The sequence below is a fragment of the Protopterus annectens genome, chromosome 7.part0 (assembly GCF_019279795.1).
Source record: "Protopterus annectens isolate FY-2018-M chromosome 7.part0, PAN1.0, whole genome shotgun sequence".
NCBI classification, from domain to species: Eukaryota; Metazoa; Chordata; order Ceratodontiformes; family Protopteridae; genus Protopterus; species Protopterus annectens.
In genome coordinates this window covers 1,711,229,874-1,711,255,189 of record NC_056739.1, presented here as the reverse complement: position 1 = coordinate 1,711,255,189, position 25,316 = coordinate 1,711,229,874, and the positions used below count along the sequence as shown (strand labels likewise).

Genomic DNA, 25,316 nt, shown 5'->3' with positions numbered 1-25,316 from the left:
CCCGGTTCCCATGAATTACCACATCAATGGTACTCCACTGAACACAGAAGGCATTATAAGAGATCTGGGAACACAGGTTGACAGCAACCTCTCTTTTGACCACCATGTTGCCACTGTGGTCAGAAAGTCCTTCTATGTGGCACATCTCATTGCTAAGGGTTTTGCATCCAGGAAGAAAGAGGTCATTGTCTCCTTCTACTCTTCCCTCATTAGGCCACTCCTCGAGTAGAATGCCCCATTTGGCATGTACCTCACTAGACACCTGCAACAACTGGAGAGGCCACAAAAGTACCTCACAAAGAGGATCCTAGGCCTTAAACACTTGTCCTATATGGACAGACTCAAAAAAACTCCAACTATTCTCTGTCTCATATCACCTACTTAGAGGCGATCTCTGCTTGACTTACAAAGCCATGTCTGACCCAGCTCTATTAGAAATGTTACATCTAATGAAATCCCAATCCCTCTTCACCACATGGACAAGAGACCTCAACCTCATTACCACAATTAACATAACATGCTGGAGGGACAGGTTCATAACCCAGAGACTGCCCATGCTATGGAATAGACTTCCCATACATGTCAAATGGGTTCCTATTACCAGAGCGAAGACTGTAATCACGAATATGAAAAGAGCTACAGGTATTGTGCGAAATATGGAAATGCTGAATGTCCAAAACAGTGAAAATTGAAATGTCGAAGTGCAATGGTTGGCCCGTCTGCAGTGTAGCTCCTTAAGGTAAGTGTGCGATAGATAGGACTTTAAGGTTAGGATTTGGGTTAAGGTAAGTTAATAGATAGGTAATGTGTGTAAGATTTAGTGTAGTATTATAAGTAGGGTTTTATTTAGCTGTATGTATATTATTTATTTGTTTTGGGTGTATGCCTGTAGGGGAAGTGTGTGGTAGTTATGGACCTTAGGGTTAGGGAGGGGTTAAGGACAATGCACAGATAGTTGTGTATGTGGGGTTTAGTGTAGTGTTGGAAGTAGGGTTTTGTTAAATGTATGTATGTGTATTTTTTTTTTTGGGGTGTATGTCTGTAGGGGACGTGTGTGGTAATTACAGACCTTAGGGTTAGGGAGGGGTTAAGGATAGTGCATAGTTAATTGTGTATGTGGGGTTTAGTGTAGGGTTAGAAGCAGTGTTTTGGTGATTTACTTTAGGTTAGAAGTAGGGTTTGGTTAGTGTATGTATGTCGTTTATTTATTTTGTTTGGGTAGGTAGTACGTAGCGGGTGGTGGGGTTGGCCGACTATGACAGTTCATTATTTTATTTTTCACTGTTTAGTCCATTCAGGATTTTTGAGGTTTGTGTTATAGGTGTCGATGTTTAAGTATTCGCTTAAAGGATTTTTCAATTTGCTAATATAGACCCATGTCAAACAGATCACCTCACTGGCCCTCTTCAAGAGAAATCTTGATGAGTGGATGGGATTGGAAATAGAAACTTCATCCCAGGGACCACTCCAGTGGCTCTACTCTACAGTGGCAGTAGGAACTAAAGTCAGGTGGCACGATCCCAGGGTAATCCTATGGGCTGGGCTTGTAAAGGCTCCAGGTTCATTAGCCTAGTACACACCTATGAAGCTATGAACCTAAACCATCCTCTAGCCCTTAGGTATCAAAAATCTTGTTAAATCCAGGTAATAATGGCTAGGCTTGTAAGATCTCTAGAGCCGTTAGCCTGGTAATCTCCTATGAACCTATAAATATTTGGCATGGTATTGGTGAATGGTTGGAGCTGCTCATGCAATATATTTGGGAAGCATTTAAGTAGGAGCTACAGCACACCATTTCTGCAGTTGTAAACAGCATATGCTCAGTTTAAACTTGGACCTTGAACAATGGGAGTGCAAATGTACCCTTAGAGGATGAATCTAAGTGAATTGCATGCCGGGACATGATCCTAAAATGCAGCTAAACTCACTTGAACAATAGGTATGCAGTTTGCACTGGATAAAGATACAAAACTATTGTCTGGCCTCATGCAAAAAAAAATATTTTAAGGGAGAATGGCAAATATTTAATATTTGCTGCATTCCTGTATTTTTGCAGTTTTTTTTCCCCTAGATTTCTGAAGATCTCACTTACATGTCTCGGAATTAGAAAAGAGAGCCCTGAATGTTCATAATGTGAAGCGTTACATGCAGTTGGTAAGTCAATCTGTGGACCACAGTATATACTCTTCAAGGATACACACTATACTTATGCATTGTAGGGTGAAATCATCTCACTGGTATGCATTGCTGTATGACAGCATCATGTGGGCAGCATATTTCATACACAAATATACTAAACACACCCCCAACATGTTACACACACATATATATATATATATATATATATATATATATATATATAGATATATATATATCTATATATATATATATAGATATATATATATATATATATATATATATATATATGGGTCGACTGTTCATTTGACTGAAAGTTCATTTGACTGAAAGTTCATTTGATCGACAAGCATTTTGGGGTGGAAGCCCCACACATCTAACTATATTTATCAACTCCAGGGGAAAGGGGCAAATGCTTGTTGATCAAATGAACTTTCAGTCAAATGAACAGTCGACCATATGACATGGACCCATATATATATATATATATATATATATATATATATATATATATATAGATATATATACCATGTCAACCATATTCCTGAAGACTGCTTCAGATGGTCTGTCTTTGAAGCTTACTTTTTTGAACTGCAGCTTTCCAGGTTCTAGCATTAGGTCATGTCAATACCAGTGTGCTAAAGAAGTGGTATATGTTAGTACATCATATGTTAAAAACGGTTTACTATCAAAAGGTCGATTGCCACTCCATCGAACGTCGGATGCTCGACATCGGAAGGTCGGATATATCGAATGTCGAAGTCGAAATATCAATCTAGGAACAGTATTACCATGGGTTGAGGTAGAGAGTATTATAGTTAGTCCCTACGACTTTCTCCCCTACCTCGACCCATGGTGGAACCCAGATTGGTTTCGATAAAGCGTTGACCTTCCGGTGTCGACCATCCGATGTTCGATGGAGTGGCAATCGACCATTTGATAGTAAACCGTTAAAAACACACCTGCATAACATAATCATAATGTATGGGTACATGTTACATGGAACAGTACACAAATGGGTTGCCCATGCTGTGCATAGCACATGACACAGTATTACCTGTTTCACATGTAGTAACTGCATAGGGCAGGCATAAACACTAGAACTTGGGGAAACTATGTAATGCATGCAGAAAACTTGTATCATTTTAGGTTACCCTTGAGATTAGGGCAGAGTGCTTCATTAAATGGATATTTTTACTCCTTATTTCAGTTATTTGGATATAGTGAGCATGACACTCAGATGTGGTATGACAGCACCACTATGTTCAGCTTGCTGTGCTGGGGAATGCCTGGGATCATAAATGTAACATCAAACTATGCACAAGAGGGGGTTCGGAGATAAGCACCTGTAAAATACTTGTATCGGTGTGAATAATCATATCATCAGGCTTGGATATCTGTTCATATCCATTGTAAGTATTTACCTCCTAATGCTATATTTCAGGATCTTCCCTCGATGTGTGTATTAGGGACCTTAGGGTTAGGGAGCAGGAAAGGTGAGTGTGTGATAGGGACTTTAGGGTTAGGAAGCGGTAAGGTGAGTGTGCGATATGGAGTTTAGGGTTAGGGAGTGGTTAAGGTGAGTGTGTGATAGGGACTTTAGGGTTAGGGAGCAGGTAAGGTGAGTGTGCAATAGGGACTTTAGGGTTAGGGAGTGGTTAAGGTGAGTGTGCAATAGGGACTTTACGGTTAGGGAGCAGGTAGGGTGAGTATGCAGTAGTTACGTACCTTAGGGTTAGGGTTAGGTTAAGGTAAGTGGATAGCTAGTAGTGTATGTATAGTTTAATGTAGGGTTTTGTGAAGTGTATGTGTGTGGATTATGCATTTTGGTGTGCTTGTGTTGTGTGCATGTATGTTGGAACAGCAAATTTTTTTCCCTGGGAAAAAATTTGCTGTTCAGAGTATTCGATGTTATGGTGTTTCGAGTGAAATGGTTCGATATTAGAACATTCGCTGTAGTAATACTTCGATGTTCTGATATAGACCTGAATTCCATGCATGGCTTGTCCAGCACTCAGGTGACACTGGGGTAATAACTGAGGCCTGGCTGAAAAATGAAACTAGTAATAATGAGACACTCCCTCCAGCCTATAACATCTGCAGAGCTGAAAGAAAACATAAGAGAGCTGGAGGAGTTCAGTACTCAACAAAAATATCCTACAGCTCTTTTTACCACTTCTGTCTCCTCCCCAATTCAACAAAAAACCAATCCTGATCACAATTCTCAAACTAAACCGACACAAATTAATGTACATCATAGGAGTCTATATCTCTCCCGGTAACAATCATACAACTACAGAAGACATCCTCTGCTGACTCACCTATAACATTCCTCAAGAAAAATGAATACTAGGTGAGTAATATTGACTGGCTCTTGCTATCCTCAACCAACTCATCTCGAAACATAAATCTGTACAGACTTACTCAACTGATCACCTCTCCCACTTGCTGTAATAATAAAAACAACAACTGAACCACCATAAACTGGATAGTCTCTTCTACCATGAGTAAACCTCTGCTCCAGAAACTCTCCCTGACTCATGAAATGACTATCTCCTCATACTTGCTTTAAGAAAACAAATACTCAAAAACATTATAACATCGTGCCAAATAGCCGCTAAAATTTTGAAAATGACACCTTCTTCTCATACCTCAATCAGTACAACTGGACAAAGCTAAAATATTTACTTCTTAATGATGTTGTATTCCACTTTGATAACATTTATTTCCAAGCGTGCTAAATTAATTAGCCCCACTTGGAAATAAAAAAAGAGTTAAGTCAAAGTCTGCCCCTTGGCTGACCAGAAGTACTAAACAACTTATGACACTTTGTTGCCAAAGCTTTCTAGGCAGCATCTCAAACAAAACTCAAGCTACCCATTAAAATTGTAAAGAACTCAGAAAAAACTAAATATCAAATTACATATGACAAAAAATCTATCTGAATATCCAAAGTAATAATTGCAATAACCCCAAATTGTTCTGTTCTTCTATAAGTCAGCAACAAAAACCTTGGCCACTCAGCACAGCCCTCACCAATAATCATTTCAAGCAACCCCATAAACATTGCCAATGTATTTATCTCCAACTTCATTAGTTCAATTTCATCCTTACACAATAGCAGCAAGTACAACAATACCCACATCAAATTCCATCCCATAAAATTTCCACACTTCCTCTCCCTCCAATCAGTCCCTACCTCTACCATTAAAAGACTGCTGCACAAACTAAAACCCTAGCACCTACCAAATGAATAACTAAAACCTGCAGCAGAGGCCATAGCATATCCTACAGAAAATGTTACATTCTCCCCATCCATAAAGGTGTTCAATCAACTGAGCTCACTAATTATAGGCCCATTGTCATTCACTCCCCTCTATTGACAATGCTTGAAAAATGCATTCAGTCCCAATCACTTCATTATATCACCAAAAAAAAACACTTCTCTTTCCCTCATAGCATAGTTTTTGTTCCCACCATAGCACCTCCACAGCTCTTCTTAGCTTCATTAATGCAATCAACACAAACAGAGATGAAGGCAACCTAATATTAGCCCTCTTTCTTGATATTTCTAAAGCTTTGGACACTGTCTCCCACACTATTGTCTTACAAAAACTCTCTAACCTAGGCCTTGATACACCCCTCCATCTCCCAGTTTTCCAGCTACCTTGCTAGTCATCTCCAGGCAATGAAATGGCTGACTGGCATCTCGCTGTTTTTCTTCATGTTGGCTGGAGCTCCACTGGAATTGATACTTGGTCCTATCCTGTTTAGCACCTTTTTGAATGATCTTGCCCTGACAAACAAGAATTCCACCCTTGTACAGTATGTAGATGATTCGACTATCTTCTGCCCAGAAAAAAACATTGACTCCCTACAACAGCTGACTGAAGAATCTTTCTCCTCAGTAGAAAACTGGCTGACCTCCAAGTAGCTATTCCACCGCTCCTACAAATCAAAATTACTTCTTTTCACTCCACTGTCTTGCAATAAAAAAGTAATCCTTCTCTGTTATCTCCTCTAGCAACACCAAAATACAACATGCATCCATACAAAGCTGCTAGGAGTTCATATAGATGAAGTCCTAAAATTTGGTGTCCACACAGATCACACAGTTAAAAAACTCACAAAAAATTTGGCACTGTCTATAGAGCCAAATCGCATTGATCTAACACAGTTAGATCTCATATCGCTGCAACCCTTCTCGTGCCCGCCCTTCTTTATTCTGTACCAGTATTTACAAACATCCAACAAACTTATTTTATTTATTTATTTCTTTTATTTTACATTTGTTGACCAGAATAGACTGACTGGATCGATGTCCATTTTCAGTGGAGGCCCGGGGAGATAAGTTCCAAAGCATACAAATACATTAACTAACTAATAAGACATAATTGCCTGTATGATATTTCCAAAAAATACATTAAATAACTATTAAGACAATTATTACATGAATGGAATTTGCAAAGAATATGTAAGCAAACATGAAATAGACATGATCACAGGTTAGAAAATTCCCCTGCTTATAGTCAGGAGAGAATTAGCAATAGTTGGCTAACAAGATTATTCACATTCATGTTGAGACTTTAGCCAGGCTTGTTGCAGTGGCATAGCCAGTGTAATGCCATATGTTATTTGAGTTTAATTTTAAATTGGCCTAAGGAGGAGAGCAACGTAATGTCAGCCGGAAGTAAGTTCCAGGCTCTGCCTGCTAAGTTGGCAAAGAGGGCATCACCAGCTGCATTGTTAGTTCTGATTGTCTGAATTAGTAGTTTGTTCAAGGATCGGAGCAGTCTTGGATTGTTATGGGGGGAGGGGGTGATAATATTTCTAAGGGCTGGTATATTATCTGGTTTATAGAGGATTTTGTTAGCCATGATCAGCAGGTTATATTGGATAAGACTGGGAAGTTCTAGCCACCCAAGCTGTTTGAGATTGATGCAGTGGTGGGTTCTAAAAGGCAGGCCTGTGGCAAACCTGGCAATGTGATTATAATAAGTTGAGAGTCTAATGAGTGCAGATTTGTTTAGATTGGAGAGAAGGGGTGAGGCATATAAAAGTGTTGAACGTAGGTGAGAGCGAGCTATGGCCATCTTAGCTGGAGGGGTAAGGAAGGCTTTAATTCTATAGTGCAACAAAACCACAAAAGATGTAAAAAAATGTAAAAAAACAATTCGAAATACTACAAAGACCACCACAGCTACAAAAGTAGTAAAATTTAATACACACATAGTGCATTGGCATGAAATGCCTTCCGAGAGTAAAAAAAAACATCATAATACATGTACTTAAATACATCCACTAAATACCTTAATTAACAATCAACTCAATAAAACAATTCATTATTTAAATTACATATTTCCAATTACACTCTCTATTAAGCCCAAAGGGCTCCAATGTGCCATACTTTAAAATAAACAATGTTTTCTTCTGTAGCAGTTTATTCTTAACATTTTTATGTTCCCCAAGTAATGCATCTACTTCCTCTAACACACAACCTTTCAGATCATCAGCCTTAGAATTATGATAATTTAGAAAATGGGCCCCTAAAGGACTTTCTAATCTCTTGTTTTTTATGTCCCTAATATGTTCCTGCATGCATACTTTAAAACGTCTGCTATATGTCTCTCCTATATAATAGAAATTGCAAGTACACTTTAATGCATAAACCACTCCCTCAGTGCAACAGGTGTAATGGCATCTAGGAGTGAACTGTATTCTGTTAATATATATAAAATAGGGCACTAAATATTTACAAATTGAGCACTTATTACAAGGGGAAAGTTCATTTTTCTTTAATTCCACTTGCATTTGTATTACTAGATGGAAGACAAAAATTATTATGTACTACCATATCTTTCAAATTTCTGGCTCTCTTATAAGAGGTTTTAATTTGATCTAATAGCAAATAACACAATTCTTTATCTCTTAATAACATGGGCCAAAACTGTTTTACACACTGTACCACTCTATTTGTAAGAACATTAAAGGTAGTAACAAAATAAATTTCCTTTTGTGACTGTCTACCCAAAACTCTAGTATTATTATTTTCAACTATATAATTTTCCCTATTTCTAAATAAAAATCTATCTCCTTTTCTCTTTTGTCCATCTCTAAGTTAAAAAATGTTAACTTTAGCCTGCACTACCTGTTGCTCATCCTAACCTCTATTGAGGAACATTTGTTCGGCCATATTAATTTTTGACCTAAAAAGTTCCTCTGTACTACTTCTTCTTCTTCTTCTTTTGACTTTTCCCGGTTAGGGGTCGCCACAGCAGATCACCTGCCACTCATGATTGGCAGTGGAGTTTTATGGTGTCGTGTTGCCAGCCCAGCTCCCAACCTTCCACAGAAGGCACACGCAAGCAATCAATCAATCAAACAATAAATAAATGAATCATTTTAAAATAGCATAGTGTGAAACAACAGGAGGAAGGTTATTGTTGTGTGTAACCCTTTCCTGGGGTCTGTGCAGAAAAAGAATGATAACTTCCATTATGGTAGGCAAAAAGGGGAAGATGAAGGGGAAAATGTATATGCAAATTTAAAAGGCATTGATGCAATTTTACAAGATGAACAGCACAGGCAGCTATAAATTATTCTGCCTTGAAAGACAGATCACCAGTTGTAAAAGGTGACGCTTATATGTGGTTGTATATCCAGAATGAATCTAGTGGCCTAATTTGGAATTGGCATAACGATTAAGTATGTGAAGACTGGTGTCTATTTTCTGGCAATCACTTTTTCTATTATTTCTTCCTTGGCTAAACACAACAGTGCAATTTAAACACATTCACAGTGCTCACTATAGTCTCTGTCCGTGCATGCATGCAATCACTGCATAAAATTGGCAACATTATTCGCCTTTGTAAAGTAAAAGTATAGCTTACCTTAGATGAATATAATGCTTTTGGATTTTTAGATCCACTAAGCAAATAAACGTTGAACTTTTGGGGTACATCAGAAGGAGCAGGGATTTTGTACTGAGCTGGGCCTCTTGTGAACAGTACCCCCTCTGGGGAATATTTCAGTTCCTCCATTGTATAAAGTCCAACACCTTGAGTAAAAGCACCTTCAATCTGAAAGGAATAAAGAACATTTTTTTTATTCTGATCCTTTACTAAATTACCTTTTTTTGCCAGCTAAAATGCAGTTTATTTCCTTTCAGAATTCTGTTCTCTGTCAGCAATGTCTGTTAAAATATGAATGTCAGCTACACTTTACTGGCTTTCTCTCTCTCTCTCTCTCTCTCTCTCTGTTACAAACAGCTACTGCTAGACATTGGTTTGGGGAATGCTGAACTGTACGGGGCAGAAAAGACCTCATGAATTACTAGGTATAGGAATGAAATGTAGTAACATTTCCTGGAAAGGCTTCCTCAACAACAGAGTATAACAATGCTTTTGAGTTATGAGTACAAAGTGAAAAATAGAAATACATACATACACACACACACACACACACACACACACACACACACACACACACATGCACACGCGCACACGCACACACACACACACACACACACACACACACACACACACACACACACACACACACACATACAGACACACACACACGCACGCACACACACACACACACACACACACACACACACACACACACACACACACACACACACACACACACACACACACACACACACACACACACACACACACACACACACACACACACGCTTGCGCACATACACATAAGTATTAAGTACATAGCTAACTGGTCCAAGGACCTTTTTCAACCATGACCCAGGCCATGTAGACATAGTGATAAACAGTCTACAATATGATGCAAATACGTTACATGTAAAAAAATAAGCATGAAACAAAGTGCAATCAGATGAAAGGAGATTAAACTATACAATAATACGCAAAATAGCATCTGCTAATAAACAGTTAAAATGTTTGTAAGTTATGTTTTTATGAGAAGAAAAAATAACATTTCTGTGAAGGCCAAACTGTGTAGGGTGTGGAAAAATAATGTGCAGGTGCAAAGTGTTAAATTAGAAAGTGTGTTGCAGAGAATTACCTAATAAATAATATGAAAATAAAGGAGTTACTGTAACATTTATGTCTTTCTCTGACATCTTTCCCTAGTATGTTATGTTGATAGTGTAGAGCTAGAGGGAAGGTCAAAGTAATAGCAGGAGGCTTACAAAGGAAGGGGATTAGTTACAAATAATTAGAAAGTAGAAGTACGGGGAGCGAAGAGAGGTAAAGAATTGCTGTAGTCAATATCTCTGAAGAACTTAATTTGTTTTCATTTAGCATGTGAGACCAAAGAGACTTGAAATAAGTAATATTTTCAGCTTGTTTGATAGGGTCTGAGAATTTGAAAAGACTTGAACAAGTTTAAAGAAATACCTTTCACAGGTAGTAAAGATAAAGGAAGGCCTAGAAAGAAGGAGTGGGTTAGAATTCCAATCAGAATAGCTGGAGTTTTTGATCTGTAATTCATTGAATGAGACAGGGGGCAATATTCTTCATTAAGAAGTTTGACGGTGAGCTTATTAAGGAGAAGTAAGGCCCTGTCAGACACTGGTAGCCATTTTTCTTTACTAAGTGCATCAGAATAATATTCAGATTTCCTGTAGAGGTGACTGAATCAGAGGATTTGATTTTAGCTTTTTGAAGCTGAGTGACGTTTTGTGCAGAAAACAACGCAATGATGACCAGACTATATTCAGGCCCATCTATAAGAATGTTAATAGTGATGGCTCACCTAGACTAGACAGTAAGAAGATGAGAGATTTTAAATGACAGACTTAGTTGAGCTAAAACTTTGTGAATTTGGGTTTCAACATGTTTGTGAAAGGAAAGAAACGGGTCAAAGATGAGGCATAGTTATCTTTGTTCAGTGGCAAAAGGTAAGAGGGAACATGTTGGATCTGTAATGGTGACTTTCTGAATTTACTTTATCTTTTTGTGTGTCCCGAAAAATCCTTAAGCAGCTCTTTTTGTTATTGACTATAAGGTTATTTATATGAAGCCAATTCCAAATAGCAGTAAAGTAAGTTTTGAAGTTCATTCTGTAGTCAAGAAGAGGTGATATTACTTTTAATTAGGCCAATATCATCAGCACAGAGGAGGCAGTTGATATAGGGGATATCCCTGAGAAGGTCATTAAGGAAAAAAGAGAAAACAGAAAAAACGTAGTTCCAGAACAGAGCTTTGCAGTATGCCTTTGTGAAATGTATTGTTTGGTCCTATTAGACTGAAGGTGTGAACAGAAAAATAATATGCAAACCAATGAAGGACATAATTAAAGAAACCTATCTAAATGGCTATGTGAAGTAGAAGCGTTTGATCAGTGTCAAAGGATTTACTAAGATCAAGCAAGGTGGCTCCAGATGTTTTGCTTAGTTTCATGCTGGAACAGATTTGATCAGTAAGAAAGAGAGAGAGAGCTCTTGGTGAGTCCAGTGTCAGGGCCAGATGTAGCTAGTGAACAAGCAGAAGTGGCTACCATCCAATTTCCCTAATCAATTTGGAAGGAAAAGTGTAAAAGTCTTAGCACAGCTGTATTTATCCACCCTTAGGCATAAATTCTAGGAAAGTGTTATTAAAAGGTGGTCCCAGTACAGCTCACTTGAGGACTCTTACCACCCATACATAGAACTCCATCTACCGGGAATGATCCTGATCTGACAATTTAGTAGATTTTCAAAAGACCATCAATGTTGTCAAGTGACAATATTTGTGGTCTGTGATGGAGCAATTTGTTATTATACCAGAGTAGATCAGAGCAGTAAGTAGCATATAGTCTAACCCAACCGCCAGTGTTATCAGAAAATGTTATTTCCTCCCTTTTCTGCCTCACCAAGAGTTCTAGGCAAGATTGTACCATCTCCTCCTTATGTCTTTTAGCTATAGAAACTTTGGCTCAAAGTGTTAGAAATTTGCAGCAATTTAAGGGATAGAAGTTAGTGGATGAAGAACTACTTTTTGCAGACAACTGCATAATCTTAAAAGAAGTTCCTGATCAGGATATACCCATGGTACATTTCCTTTATTACTTACACCTTCCATGCTCTTTCAGGTCTAAAAGCCAATAAACAGATGACAGTTTTTTCCATTTATCCCCTCTTGCTTTTTCACTAGCCATTTCTGTCCCCGACACTGGCTTCATCCAGCACTCTTCCTCCCCAAAGTACATGAAAATCAAACTCCACCATATGATAACCTGAAATCTGAAATATCTATGGCAAGGTTTATTTATCTGGGTGCATGCTTTGAAGAAGTTATATGGAGGCTGGCTGGGCAATATTAATGCTTTTCTAGCATTTCTAATTAGCTGAAATAGTTAAAATTGGGAGAACATTAGACTGAAGATCTAAACATCCCTAGTTCAGTCAGTTCAGTTCCAGGTTTCGACAGTGAAGCCTTTTCCTTGGAAACATTCATTCACAAATGTGAAATATAGAATTTAAAAATCATCACAAGGATATTTTGAACACCTATGGTCCTTCATGGCAGTTAGTCTAGTATGAACCTATTTACACATAATGATGTTCTTCCCTAGGATCCTTTATGTTTTGAGAAACATCTCCTTCCTGCCCATAAATCCTTGGCATCAACTGATCCAGAAATTAGTAAAAGAATTTGTCTGGCAGGGCAAAAGAAAGAAATTCTGAGCAATGCCATAGAATCCTATTCAAATTTGGGAGATGGAGGTTTGCTTGACCTCATGATATATATACATTGATGGCCACCTTACAATTCCTTGCCACATCTGTCACCTACCCACCAGCACAAAACAAATAAAGTCTGGTCTCCTGAGCAGCTCCTCCCTTAGGGAAGCATGATGGTATTGATGCATCTGCCATCTGACATGACTTCTGGCATAACACAGCTTGTATGCATATTCTTCAATGAGTCTGCAGATGAATAAGTCAAATCGTTATACTGGTAGTACTGAGCTGTCAGTCTAGGGTCATTCCAGCCAAATGATAACATCCCTGTTAGATGGCAGACATGGGGACAGATTGGTATCCTGCACTTCTCTTAGCTCTTGCAGTATGTAAGAAATCTCTGCACACCTACATCATAACTACCAACTCCCTACTTCTGAGTGCTGAAGATATTTGCAACTGGAGCATTTGATAATCAGGCATTAATACAGTCTAATCCTAGCTTAATTATTGCCACTGTCAAAACTAAAGCTGAGGGCCAGCCAGCGAGTATTAGTTGCATGTTGTCATGGTTATATTCTCTGCTATTAAAGTATACATTCCCTTTAGCACAAGGTATTCCTAGCTTGTTACACATCTTCAATGAAAATAAACAGCCAGCGAGTTTAGATAACTAACTGTTTTTCATAAAATTTTCACTAGAATACCTAGAATTTTTTTTCATACTTGTTATGTTATGCATTTACCTTGTATTCTTAATAGTAGATTTGCTATAACAAAAAAAGGTAATGTCTAGTCACTTAAATGCCAGAAAAAGGTTAAATGAAAGCACAGCTGCCGTGATTAGAAAAAAAAAAGTCTTAGTCAAGGGAGAAACAACAGGTGAACAAGGAAATGCAGTTGTAGTAAGGAGATAGCATCCCTAAATTAAATGACATTTAACAAAATGTGGACATTTAGTTTGAGGGACAAACTGGGCAAGAAGTAATTTTAGTTCACACCAAGAAAAGAATAAAATTTAAGAGAACTGCTGTGTGTATAGCCATCTTGCTTTCACAGTTATACTACACCACCATTGTTTGTAAAATTAAATACTGCACTTAGCCATGTCCAGTGTGTTAGAAATAGCTCTAAGAATGAACAAACATTCCAAATGCAGCTGATGAGCTATTAAACTTTTTACTGCAAACATGACGGTAACAGACACAATATTTGTTGATTTCAAAACACTAACTCTGAGCAACAAATAACTGCTAATTAACAAGAGAATATTCTAAAACCTGATTTGTAGCTCAGAATGAGATCTTCTGTTTACATTAAGACATTGCAGAATTGCAGCCACTAGTTTAATTAGTTTTGCAGCCACAACAAGATACTTTAATTCTGCATAATAAATTGTAGCTATGCTACATAATGGTCTGCAAAAGAACATCAAATTTGGTTACTTTTTGTCAAAGACACCATTCACTTCTCCTACCACATCACAAGCACAACCTCAAAAGAGATGCAGTCATTGGGGACTTCAGCACTTCCATCATAGAATTAAGTGCGGCAATTAATGCAGAGGACAAAATCACCCAAAACAGATATGGTCATCAAGGACTTGGGCACCTCTTTCGCAGAATTAAGTCTGGCAGTTAGTGCAGAGGATCAATGTTCTGACTTATTAGCAGTTTACTTCTCATATCACGGGTACAGACTCTGAATCTTTCCACCTTCATTTGCCTACTGTGAGACCTTGAGCAAGTCACTTAACCAAACAGTACTTTGGGACAATTGGAAATTAGGGCTGGTGTCCTTAATGGTCTCCTGGGCTGCATGCCTTGAAGTTACCTAAGACAGTAATCTCTTTTGACCATCACATCTGTTATGGTGAAAAAGTCCTTCTGATTTGTTCAGCTTATCTGCCAGCGTATCTCACCCATATCCATGAAGGACTTGAGCCTAATATATTCTTCTGTATGTTGGTTTGTGCTGCAAGTGTATGGCTGAGTGTTTCTGTGAGTATGATCAAGTGTGAGGGACCTCGATTACTGATGAGTGGATGTGAGCTCATGGGAAGTAAGTGTGTGTGTGTGTGTGTGTGTGTGTGTGTGTGTGTGTGTGTGTGTGTGTGTGTGTGTGTGTGTGTGTGTGTGTGTGTGTGTGTGTGTGTGTTTGTGCGGTTACCTTTGTAATGCAGTGCATGGGCTGTTAGGATGAAAACCAGAATGATCAGGTCTGATAGAGCAGAGTTTGATTCACAGATATACTAGTAAGCCAATAAAGAGGTCTTTCTTATTGTGCCCATGTCTGTCACATTTTCACATCATCATATTAATTCACCAGCCTGTGCTAGGCAATAAGCATGAGCTATGAGAACTTCTAATTCATACAGTCCCATGTGGCATCAGTTAAAAGGGACTGAAGTGGCAACTATTGTTGAATGTTACGTGTCCCCCTTGGTTAAATGATGTATGTTCCATCACTGCAATATTGAAGTTAAAGCAATTAGAAAGTTGACATTTTGTTACACTGTCTGTTCCTTTTAAAGTCCTGGGGTTATTCAGTATTCATGGACCTTTTGTGATCTGACTTTTCATTTGGTTGTTTTTAATAAGGGAGTTTAATTGGTAGCTATTTTTTACCAATTTATATGATATGTGAAACTGTACCTTAGATTATTTGTTTTAATGAAGTTAGTATGGTTAGGATGGAAAGCACTCAACTTTTAGCAATAGTAAACACTTCTTATTTCTACCTGGTGCGATACCACAAGGGATTGTATGAATTAGGAGTATTGTGGTTATCCCGAGTGTTGGCTTTTGTTTACTAGCTATGGAAACTTTATTAAATCCTACCTATTATTTTACAACAATCTTTCTCCCTGAGTTTGTACTAAAGTACAGAGAATATGTAAAAAAAAAAGCTCCTTTCATGAACTGTAAAATTATACAAGATCATCATCATCTTCTTTCGGCTGTTCCCACTGGGGGTCGCCACAGCAGATCACCTGTTTCCATTTCTTCCTGTCCTCTACATCTTTCTCTGTCACACCAACCACCTGCATGTCCTCTCTCACCACATCCATAAACCTTATCTTAGGCCTTCCTCTTTTCCTCTTACCTGGTAGCTTCATCCTTAGCATCTTTTTCCCAATATACTCAGCATCCCTCCGTAGCACATGTCCAAACCAACGTAATCGTGCCTCTCTGGCTTTGTCTCCAAACCTTCCAACCTGGGCTGACCCTCTAATATACTTATTCCTAATCCTGTCCACCCTCGTCACACCCAGTCAAATCTTAACATCTTTAATTCTGCCACATCCAGCTCAAACTCCTGCCTTTTTGTCAATGCCACTGTCTCCAACCCATATAACATAGCTGGTCTCACTACCCTCTTATAGACCTTTCCTTTCACTCTTACAGGTACTCATCTGTCACACATCACTCCTGACACTCTTCTCCACCCACTCCATCCTGCCTGTACCGTCTTCTTCACCTCTCTTCCACACTCACCGTTACACTGAACTATTGACCCCAAGTATTTAAATTCATCCACCTTCGCCACCTCTGCTCCTTGCATCCTCACCATTCCTCTATCCTTCCTCTCATTCACACACATATATTCTGTCTTAGTCCTGCTGACCTTCATTCCTCTTCTCTCTAGAGCATATCTCCATCTCTCCAGGGTCTCCTCCACCTGTTCCCTACTCTCACTACAGATCACAATGTCATCTGCAAACATCATAGTCCATGGGGACTCCTGTCTGATCTCGTCTGTCAACCTGTCCATCACCATTGCAAATAAGAAAGGTCTCAGAGCTGATCCTTGATGTAATCCCACCTCCACCTTAAATGCATCCGTCACTCCCACCGCAAACCTCACCGCTGTCACACTACCCTCGTACATATCCTGTACCACTCTTTTTTCTGACACTCCTGACTTCCTCATACAATACCACAACTCCTCTCTAGGCACCCTGTCATATGCTTTCTCTAAGTCTACAAAAGCACAATGCAACTCCTTCCGACATTCTCTGTACTTCTCTATCAACACTCTCAGAGCAAATATCGCATCTGTAGTGCTCTTTCCTGGCATGAAACCATACTGCTGATCACTAATCATCACGTCCCTTCTTAACCTTGCTTCCACTACTCTTTCCCATAACTTTATGCTGTGACTGATCAATTTTATCCCTCTGTAGTTACTACAGCTCTCCATATCACCCTTATTCTTAAAAATCGGTACCAAAACACTTTTTCTCCATTCCTCAGGCATCCTGTCACTTTCCAAGATTTCATTAAACAATCTGGTTAAAAACTCCACTGCCATTTCACCTAAACACCTCCATGCTTCCACAGGTATGTCATCTGGGCCAGCAGCCTTTCCATTCTTCATTCTCTTCATAGCTATCCTTACTTCCTCCTTGCTAATCCATTGTACTTCATGATTTACTATCCCTACATCATCCAACCTTCTCTCCCTCTCATTCTCTTCATTCATCAACCCCTCAAAGTACTCTTTCCATCTCCTCAACACACTCTCCTTGCTTGTGAATATGTTTCCCTCATTATCCTTTATCACCTTTACCTGCTGCACATCTTTCCTAGCTCGGTCCCTCTGTCTAGCCAACCGGTACAAGTCCTTTTCTCCCTCCTTAGTGTCCAACCTTTCATACAACTCTTCATATGCCTTATTCTTAGCCTTCGCCACCTCTCTCTTTGTCATGCACCTCATCTCCTTATACTCCTGTCTACTTTCTTCATCTCTCTGACAATCCCACTTCTTCTTTGCCATCCTCTTTCTCTGTATACTCTCCTGTACTTCCTCATTCCACCACCATGTCTCCTTGTCATCCTTCCTCTGTCCAGATGTGATACCAAGCACCTTTCTAGCCATCTCTGCTGTAGTTACCCAGCTATTTGGTAACATTTCACTGCCACACAGTGCCTGCCTTAACTCATCCCTGAACTCCACCTCACAATTACCCTTTTTCAATTTCCACCACTTGATCCTTGGTGCTGCCCTCACATTCCTCCTCTTCTTGATAACCAGCGTCATCCTACAAACCACTATCCTATGCTGCCTAATGACACTTTCTCCGGTCACCACTTTACAGTCTCCAATCTCCTTCAAACTGGCCCTCCTACATAAGATAATTATACAAGATATAAAACAAATTCAACTGCCTTCTGAGGTAACAAATTCAGCAACATTCATTTCATGTTCAGTTTCAACCAAACAGAAGCAGACAACTTCAAGAAATCCCATAATTATCTATACCTATCTCTCCCTCCCTCTCTCTCTCTATATATATATATATATATATATACAATCCATCTATAAATATATATCTATATATATCTTTATCTACACACACACACACACACACACACATATATATATATATATATATGGGTCGCTTCTAAATTTTGAACTTTTAAAGCCTTGAATTGCTTATGGTGGAGACCATAAGACCAAAGTTTTGAAACTTTGAATCATTTAAATGGAGACCACCATACATTGTGGAACAGTAGAACAGTATATTTACCGTTTTCCTCACTGTAGTGCAATCTTGGAGTTGGTATATTTAATTATCAGGGGGCGTGGGCGGGATGTAAAAAAATTTTTTGTTTTGTTTTGTTTTATTTAAATATCAAAGTTTCAAAATTGTGATCTTATGGTCTCGACCATAAGCAATTTGAGGTTTTAAAAGTTTGAAATTTAATGAAGACCCATAAATAATAGTAAATAAAAGAAAAAAACATGATTTTATGGAGGGGCAACTCCCCATAGCCCCCTACACACCCTGCAAATTATATATATCAACTCCAAGATCACACAACAACAGGGAAAGGGCAAATTTCCAAACCCAGCTGCACTGAATTCTTGCACACAGAGCAGCCGTCCATTACTAAAACAGTGAAAATAGAAGGCCACTCTTTTCAGCATTTACTCTTAGTATCTTCATATATATATCTAAATATATATATATAGAGAGAGAGACAGAGAGATATTTATATATCACAGTAAACTGACTCAAATATCATCAACAAAGAATGATTGATCTCAAAGATCACCCATACTCAACCAAAGCAAGCAAACAATCAAATGCATAAATACATTCATGTACAAATGAAAACATTTACAGAATTTCTGTTCCACAGAAAATGTGTTCAGTCTATTTGCTAAAATACTGAATAAATGTTGCCCCGTGTATCCATGAAAATTGTTTGCTATGCTACCAAAAGTAATTTTGCAAATTAAGCATGAAATCTGCTTGGAGTACAACATGTTTAACAATGAAGACATCAGATATTTGTTCTACAGTTTATCCCAAAACTTTTAAAACAGATAAAACATTTAACAAACCAATGAAATAACTCTTATCTTCCATATTTAATTTATTTTATTCATTTATTGGCATTTCTTTACCGGGATACTCAAATGGGCCAAGCAGAACCTAATTTCAGTAGAGGTCAGGGGGGAGAAAAGCTCCACAAGCAAGATTAATATAATAACAGAAATACAAGGAATAAACTACATTTTAAGTAGTACATAGGTTCATAGGTTCATAGGTTGATACTAGGCTATCTGCCCTAGGGCATTTATAAGCCTAGCCAGAGTGTGTTTAGCTTTTGCCACCCTTTTAGATTAGTTGACTGTGCCTCTGTATAGTAGGTCACAGAAGGTAGCCCTTTTAAGGTTAGTTTACTGTACCTCTGTCAAGCAGGGACACAGAAGAGATCCCAGGGGTAAACTTACGATCTCCCATCCACTCATCAAGATTTCTCTTGAAGAGGGTCAGTGAGGGGCTCTGCCTAACATGGATTGGGATTTTGGTCCAGAGTGAGGGGAACCTCTGGGATATGAATCTGTCCCTCCAGCATGTCCTATTTATTTCTGTGCTGAGATTCAAGTCCCTGGAGCATGTAGCTCTAAGGGATTTTGATTTCCTAAGGTGAAGCATGTCCATTAATTCTGGGTTGGACATGGCTTTATACGTCAGACACAGATCGCCTCTGAGTAGGCAGTATGCAACTGAGTAGAGCTGGAGTTTCTTTAGCTGAACTGCATAGGGCATCTGTTTCAGCCCCTTGATCCTCTTGGTGAGGTACTTTTGGGGTCTTTCCAGTTGCTGCAGGTGTCGGGTAAGGTACATCCCAAATGGGGCATTGTATTCAATTATGGGCCTGATAAGTGATGAGTAGAGGGGCACAATGACCTCTCTTGATCTAGATGTGAACCCTTTCGTGATAAGGTGGGCTATATAGAAGGTCTTTCTAACCACTTTGGCAATGTGATTGTCAAAGGAGAGATTGCTATCTACTTGGGTCCCCAAGTCCCTAATTACTTCTTCCTATTAATGGATTACCACCTATGTGGTAATTTGTGGGCACTTTGTTTTTCCCAAAGGGGATGACTATGCACTTCTTGGCATTTAGCTTTAGGCCATGGCTCTGGCACCAGTTATCCATCTCTGTTAGACCCTTTTGGAGGATGCTTGTGTCAGCCGGAGAGTCAATTACGGCACCCAGTTTGCAGTCATCTGCGAACTTGGTCAGCCATAGTCCACCCGTGTTAGCCTGTATCTTGGAGAAATATATACTGAACAAGAGAGGTCCCAGGACTGAGCCTTTTAAGACACCACTTGTAACTGGTTTAGAGTCTGACATGGCACCTGCTATTCTGATCATGTGGGTTCTATCCCTGAGCCAGTTTGCAACCCATCTTGTGACATAGGGGTTGATATTTAAGCTGGTGAGCTTATTTATGATGCCCGAGTGGGGTATTGTGTCAAAGGTTTTTGCGAGGTCCAGGTACTCTGTGTGGACTACCTTCCCTTCATATATGGCTTTGGTAACTGTTTCAAAGAAGCTGACCAGGTTCAAGAGGCAAGATCTGCCCTTAACAAAGCCAAATTGGGTAGGATCCAGTGTCTGGAGGTTCCCAATGTCTTTGTTTATGATTTCCATGATGATACGCTCCATAGCTTTGCAGACCAGGCTAGTCAGGCTTATAGGGCGATAGTTTCTGGGGTCTGTTGTGGCACCACTTTTGTGGAGTGGGACCACTGTTGCTGTACGCCATTCCTTGGGTACCTATGCTGTAGTAAGGCTGAGCTTGAACAGTAACTTTATATGAGGGTTTAGTTCTTCTTGGAGCTCTTGTAAGATGCAGCCCGGGACACCATCTGGTCCCATTGATGCTGTGTTTTTTGCTTTGGAGAGGGCAGCTCTCACCTGTGCATCTGTGATCTCAGGAAGGCTACACTCTGTTGGGATAGACAGTTGCTCTTTTGGGGGAGGAGGGGGGGTAGAAGTTTGCACTGAACCTTTCTGCCAGGATGTTGGCAATGTCTGTGGGTTCAGTGTATTTTTTGTCATTTTGCACTAACTCAGAGCATATCTGGGAGTTACCTAGGTTTCTGACATAACTAAAGAAGGCCTTGTGATTATCTTTGGTGTCTTGTGCAATTTTTCTTTTGAAGCTGGCCTTAGATGATTTTTATGAGGGATCGTAGTTTCTGCTAGTACTGATCAGAGACGCCTTCCCTTTTGGGATTTTGCTCTGTCATGTAGTAGCTTTCTCCTTCTGTTGTATAGCTTATTTATGGCTGGGGTCCATCAGACAGGTCTCCTGCCTTTGGAGGAGTGAGTCTTGGTTTTATTTGGGATAGCATGCTCCATGCATTCCTGTAGGTATCCATAGAATGCTTTTGTAAAGGATTCTGCATTTTGGGCCATATTTTCCACTGGCCTGGGGGCTTTGAAGGATTCCACCTCGGTTTTGAGAAGTGTGAATTTTCTTTTGAGAAGTTCTTCACCGTGGTTTCCTTAGCTAGGGGTACGGAATATGGATGTCCAGTGAGATTAGTTTATGATCTGATCTTACCAATGAGGGGTATACCTCTGGTGTGGAACATAGAGACCCTGTGTTGGTGATGACCAGATCCAATATGTTTTCCCCACTTGTGGGAGTGGTGACCAGTTGTTCCATAGCATTTGAGTTTATAAATTCTAGAACCGTTAGGGTGTTTGGGCTTGAGTAGATTTCCCAATCAATGTTTGGGTAGTTGAAGTCACTCAATATAATGGTGTTTGGAGAGACCTTCATATTCTCCAGTGTTCTCAGGAAAGCTGAGTGAGGTTCCTGTGTTTGGGAGGGTGGTCTGTAGCAGGCTACAAACTGAAAGGCAGTTTTGCCCACTGTTAGTTGCACATGGATGGTCTCGATGCTTCGTGCATTGCCACTAACCTGGAGGTGTGGGTATCTTTGATAAATATGGATACTCCCCCTCGTTTTGTGGTTTGGTCCAAGTTTTGGAGCTGGAAAGCATGGTATGAAGTATAACCTGTTAGTGCAGGGGTGCTCTCAGGAGCATTGAACCAGGTTTTGTGTTACTGCACAGATATCTATATTCTCCATACTGAGGAGAGTTTCGAGTGCGTGTATCTTGAGGTTTAGACTTCTGGCGTTGAGCAGCATTACCCTTAGTTTTTTTTCTTTGTGTTGTCTATGGAGGTGGGTTTGTCTTTTGAGCCTTGCCTAAAAAAGGCATTATGGGGAAGGCAAGAGCCTTTGCCAGTATTCGAAAACCCAGGGATGACAGGTGCAAGCCGCCCCTAGCGAAGCAACATGGCTTGTTGAGCATGTCATCCCAGGCTGACAGACACTGGATCCCCTTTGAATGACACCAATACTTTAGCCAATTGTTAAAATTGATCATTTTGTCTTTATACTGTGGCATCATTCTTGATGAGGATAAGATGGTACTCAAGGTCAGGGTCATACCAGTCTGGGCTACATGATCAAAGAGCTCCTCTATGTCTTTTTTCATGTAGTAAAGGGAGGTACGTCTCAGGTCATTCACACCAGCATGGACAATGATGGAGTCATATTTGTACTTGCTTTGGAGTGACCTGAGTGATTGTGTTATGTGGTGGATCCTGGCACCCGACAGGCAGCTTACAGTGACCTTCTCCTTGTTCAGCCTGGTGAGTGGGACGTCAGTGTGTCTGACAACAGAGTCACCTATTACAAGTGTATTAGGTGTATTGTTTAGCCTTAAGGGCTGTGATTGTGTGGCACACTGACTTTGTGAGCTATGTGCGTGGGTATTGTTTCATGGTAGGGGTTGCTTGGATGTCTGCTTTGGAGGTCTCTGCTGCTTAGGCAGATTTTGATTTAGAGCCACCGAGTATGTTTTTGTGTGTTTATGAGTTTGGTTTGTTGCCGCGATAGGTCTATGTGAGACTGGATTTGTGATGTGTGTGGTTACCTTCTCTTCCTTGTAATGTCTCTTTTTATCTCCCTTTAACTTTTGGTGCACAGGGTAAACAATGCAGCTGAGAAAATTCCTCTGAAGAATCTGGTGGTTAAATCAGCAGATAAGGGTAGAGCGATAGTTCTACTAGACACTAATACATATGTAGATGCGATGCTTGCACTTTTGAATGAAACCATCACTTATAAACCTATTAGTCATTTAGAACTCACTAAAATCATTTATAAAGTACACCAAGAGCTATATGAGTTCTTGATGTGCAGGCAGATAGATTATGACCTATATCAATACTTCTTTATTGAGAAACCTCGAACACCGTACATTAAAGGTCTGCCGAAAATACATAAAGGCTTATTCCCACCACCTATGAGACCTATAGTTGTGGGACAGGGCTGGGTCACTGAAACGTTGTCAGTCTTTTTAGAGAAAAAACTTAGACCTTTGGTTAGTGAGGCAACGTCCGTTTTAAAAGATACTTATGAATTGCTTGAGTGTCTAAGCAACTATTCCTATGCTAATATGGATGAACTGCTTTTTGTGACCTTGGATGTAAAAAACTTGTTCACTGCCATACCCAACAGTTTTGGTCTAAGAAGCCCTAAGGAATATTATAAATAAGAGTCAGAAGTTCAATACTAGTGAAGAGGGACTATTGTGTGCCATCATGGAACTTATTTTGACCAACAATGTTTTCAAGTTTAGGGACCAACTATATTTGCAGCAGTGGGGGGTAGCCATGGGCACCCCCTGCGCTAATACTTATGTGAATTTAGTGATGTTGCACTGGGAGCAGACGTTTCTATTTACACACAACAGCTTTAAGAAGATTAGCCTTTATAAACGATTTGTGGATGATGTTCTTTTATTTTGGCATGGTAGTATAGCGGAACTTCTTACCTTCATAGAGCAGTTAGAATCTACCACTGATTTTTTGTTTCACAATAAACCATGCCTCACACAGCATAGATTTTTTAGATGTGAGGTTATATAAGAATATAGATCAGAAGATTGAGACAACCATTTTCAGGAAGGAATGTTGGAGAAACACTTTACTTCAATTCAACAGTATGCATCCCAGGTATGTGTTTGATAGCATAATCAAAAGTCAATTCATTAGAGTCAAGAGGTTATGTCACAACAGTGAGGAACTCGAAAAACAGAGTAATTTTTTACAACAATGCTTTTTGAACAGAGGCTATGATGCAGAAAAGGTTAGGAAGATAAAGAACCAGATTTTACATAATGAACAGACTTCCAACAATGAAAATTGTACTAGAATATCTGGACATCATGGCAAGAGGCTCTTTGACAAATCCAGAGTAAGAATCAATCTCAGATATACTAGTGACATTCATCACATTAAAGATATCATTTCTAGCAATTGGCATATTCTCTTGACTGATCAACGGTTAGCAGCATTGGTGGGTTCTATACCATCATACACATTTCGCAATAGTAAGAATCTCAGTAGGCTTTTGTGTATAGAATCGAATATTTTTAGTAAGAATACAAGTACCAATAGGAACATGAGAACAGGTACCTTCCCGTGTAAAAAGTGCAGTATATGCACTCTGATTACTACAGTTCAAGAGTTTGAGCATCCAGTTTTGAACTCTAGGTTCGAACCCCATCATACTGTTACATGTGAAAGCAAGAACCTTGTTTATTTGGCTACTTGTCAGAGGTGCACAGCGTTCTATGTAGGAATGACTACTAGAACCTTGAGAGAGAGGGTGTTGGAACATGCTTTAGATGTTAAAAATTGTGATACCAAGAATGCCTTGGCCAAACACATCTCCAACAACTCAACACATTCATTTGTATTTAGAGTCTTACAAACAGTTTTACCGAACTCAAGAGATGGAGACAATTTTAATGATTTAGAACTAGTGGAACTTTCCTGGATCTTTAAACTCAAAGCGCATTATGAACCAGGTCTGAATCAATATGTTAGCATTAGGGCTCCTTTAAAAGGACGTAGTGCCAAGTGACTTTTACTAATACTTGATTTTTAACAATAGTCAATCCCAGTGATTGAGTGCACATATATACTAAAGTTTTCATACTGCTTAAATATTTTATGCAGAGATTTCTGGCAAGCATTTTATATATTATTGACATGAGCATAGTTTTAGTCCAGATACGTTATTACGTTTCATGTGTTATGCTAGGATATATTTGTTAGATGCACTTTGATTCACATTCATTTCCACATACTTGGTTTTGAAATACATATATACATACACAGACATATTGTTTATG

The 25,316-nt window shown here is 39.3% G+C and overlaps 1 protein-coding gene across 1 annotated transcript in view; it reads right to left on the bottom strand.

Annotated features, from left to right (window-relative positions):
* Positions 1-25,316, bottom strand: part of LOC122807193 (aldehyde oxidase 3-like) — a 1,326,697-nt gene that overhangs the window by 12,831 nt on the left and 1,288,550 nt on the right. Inside the window, exon 33 of the mRNA XM_044078243.1 lies at positions 9,027-9,215. Coding sequence (XP_043934178.1) covers positions 9,027-9,215 — 189 coding nt within the window. The remainder of the gene's footprint in view (positions 1-9,026; positions 9,216-25,316) is intronic.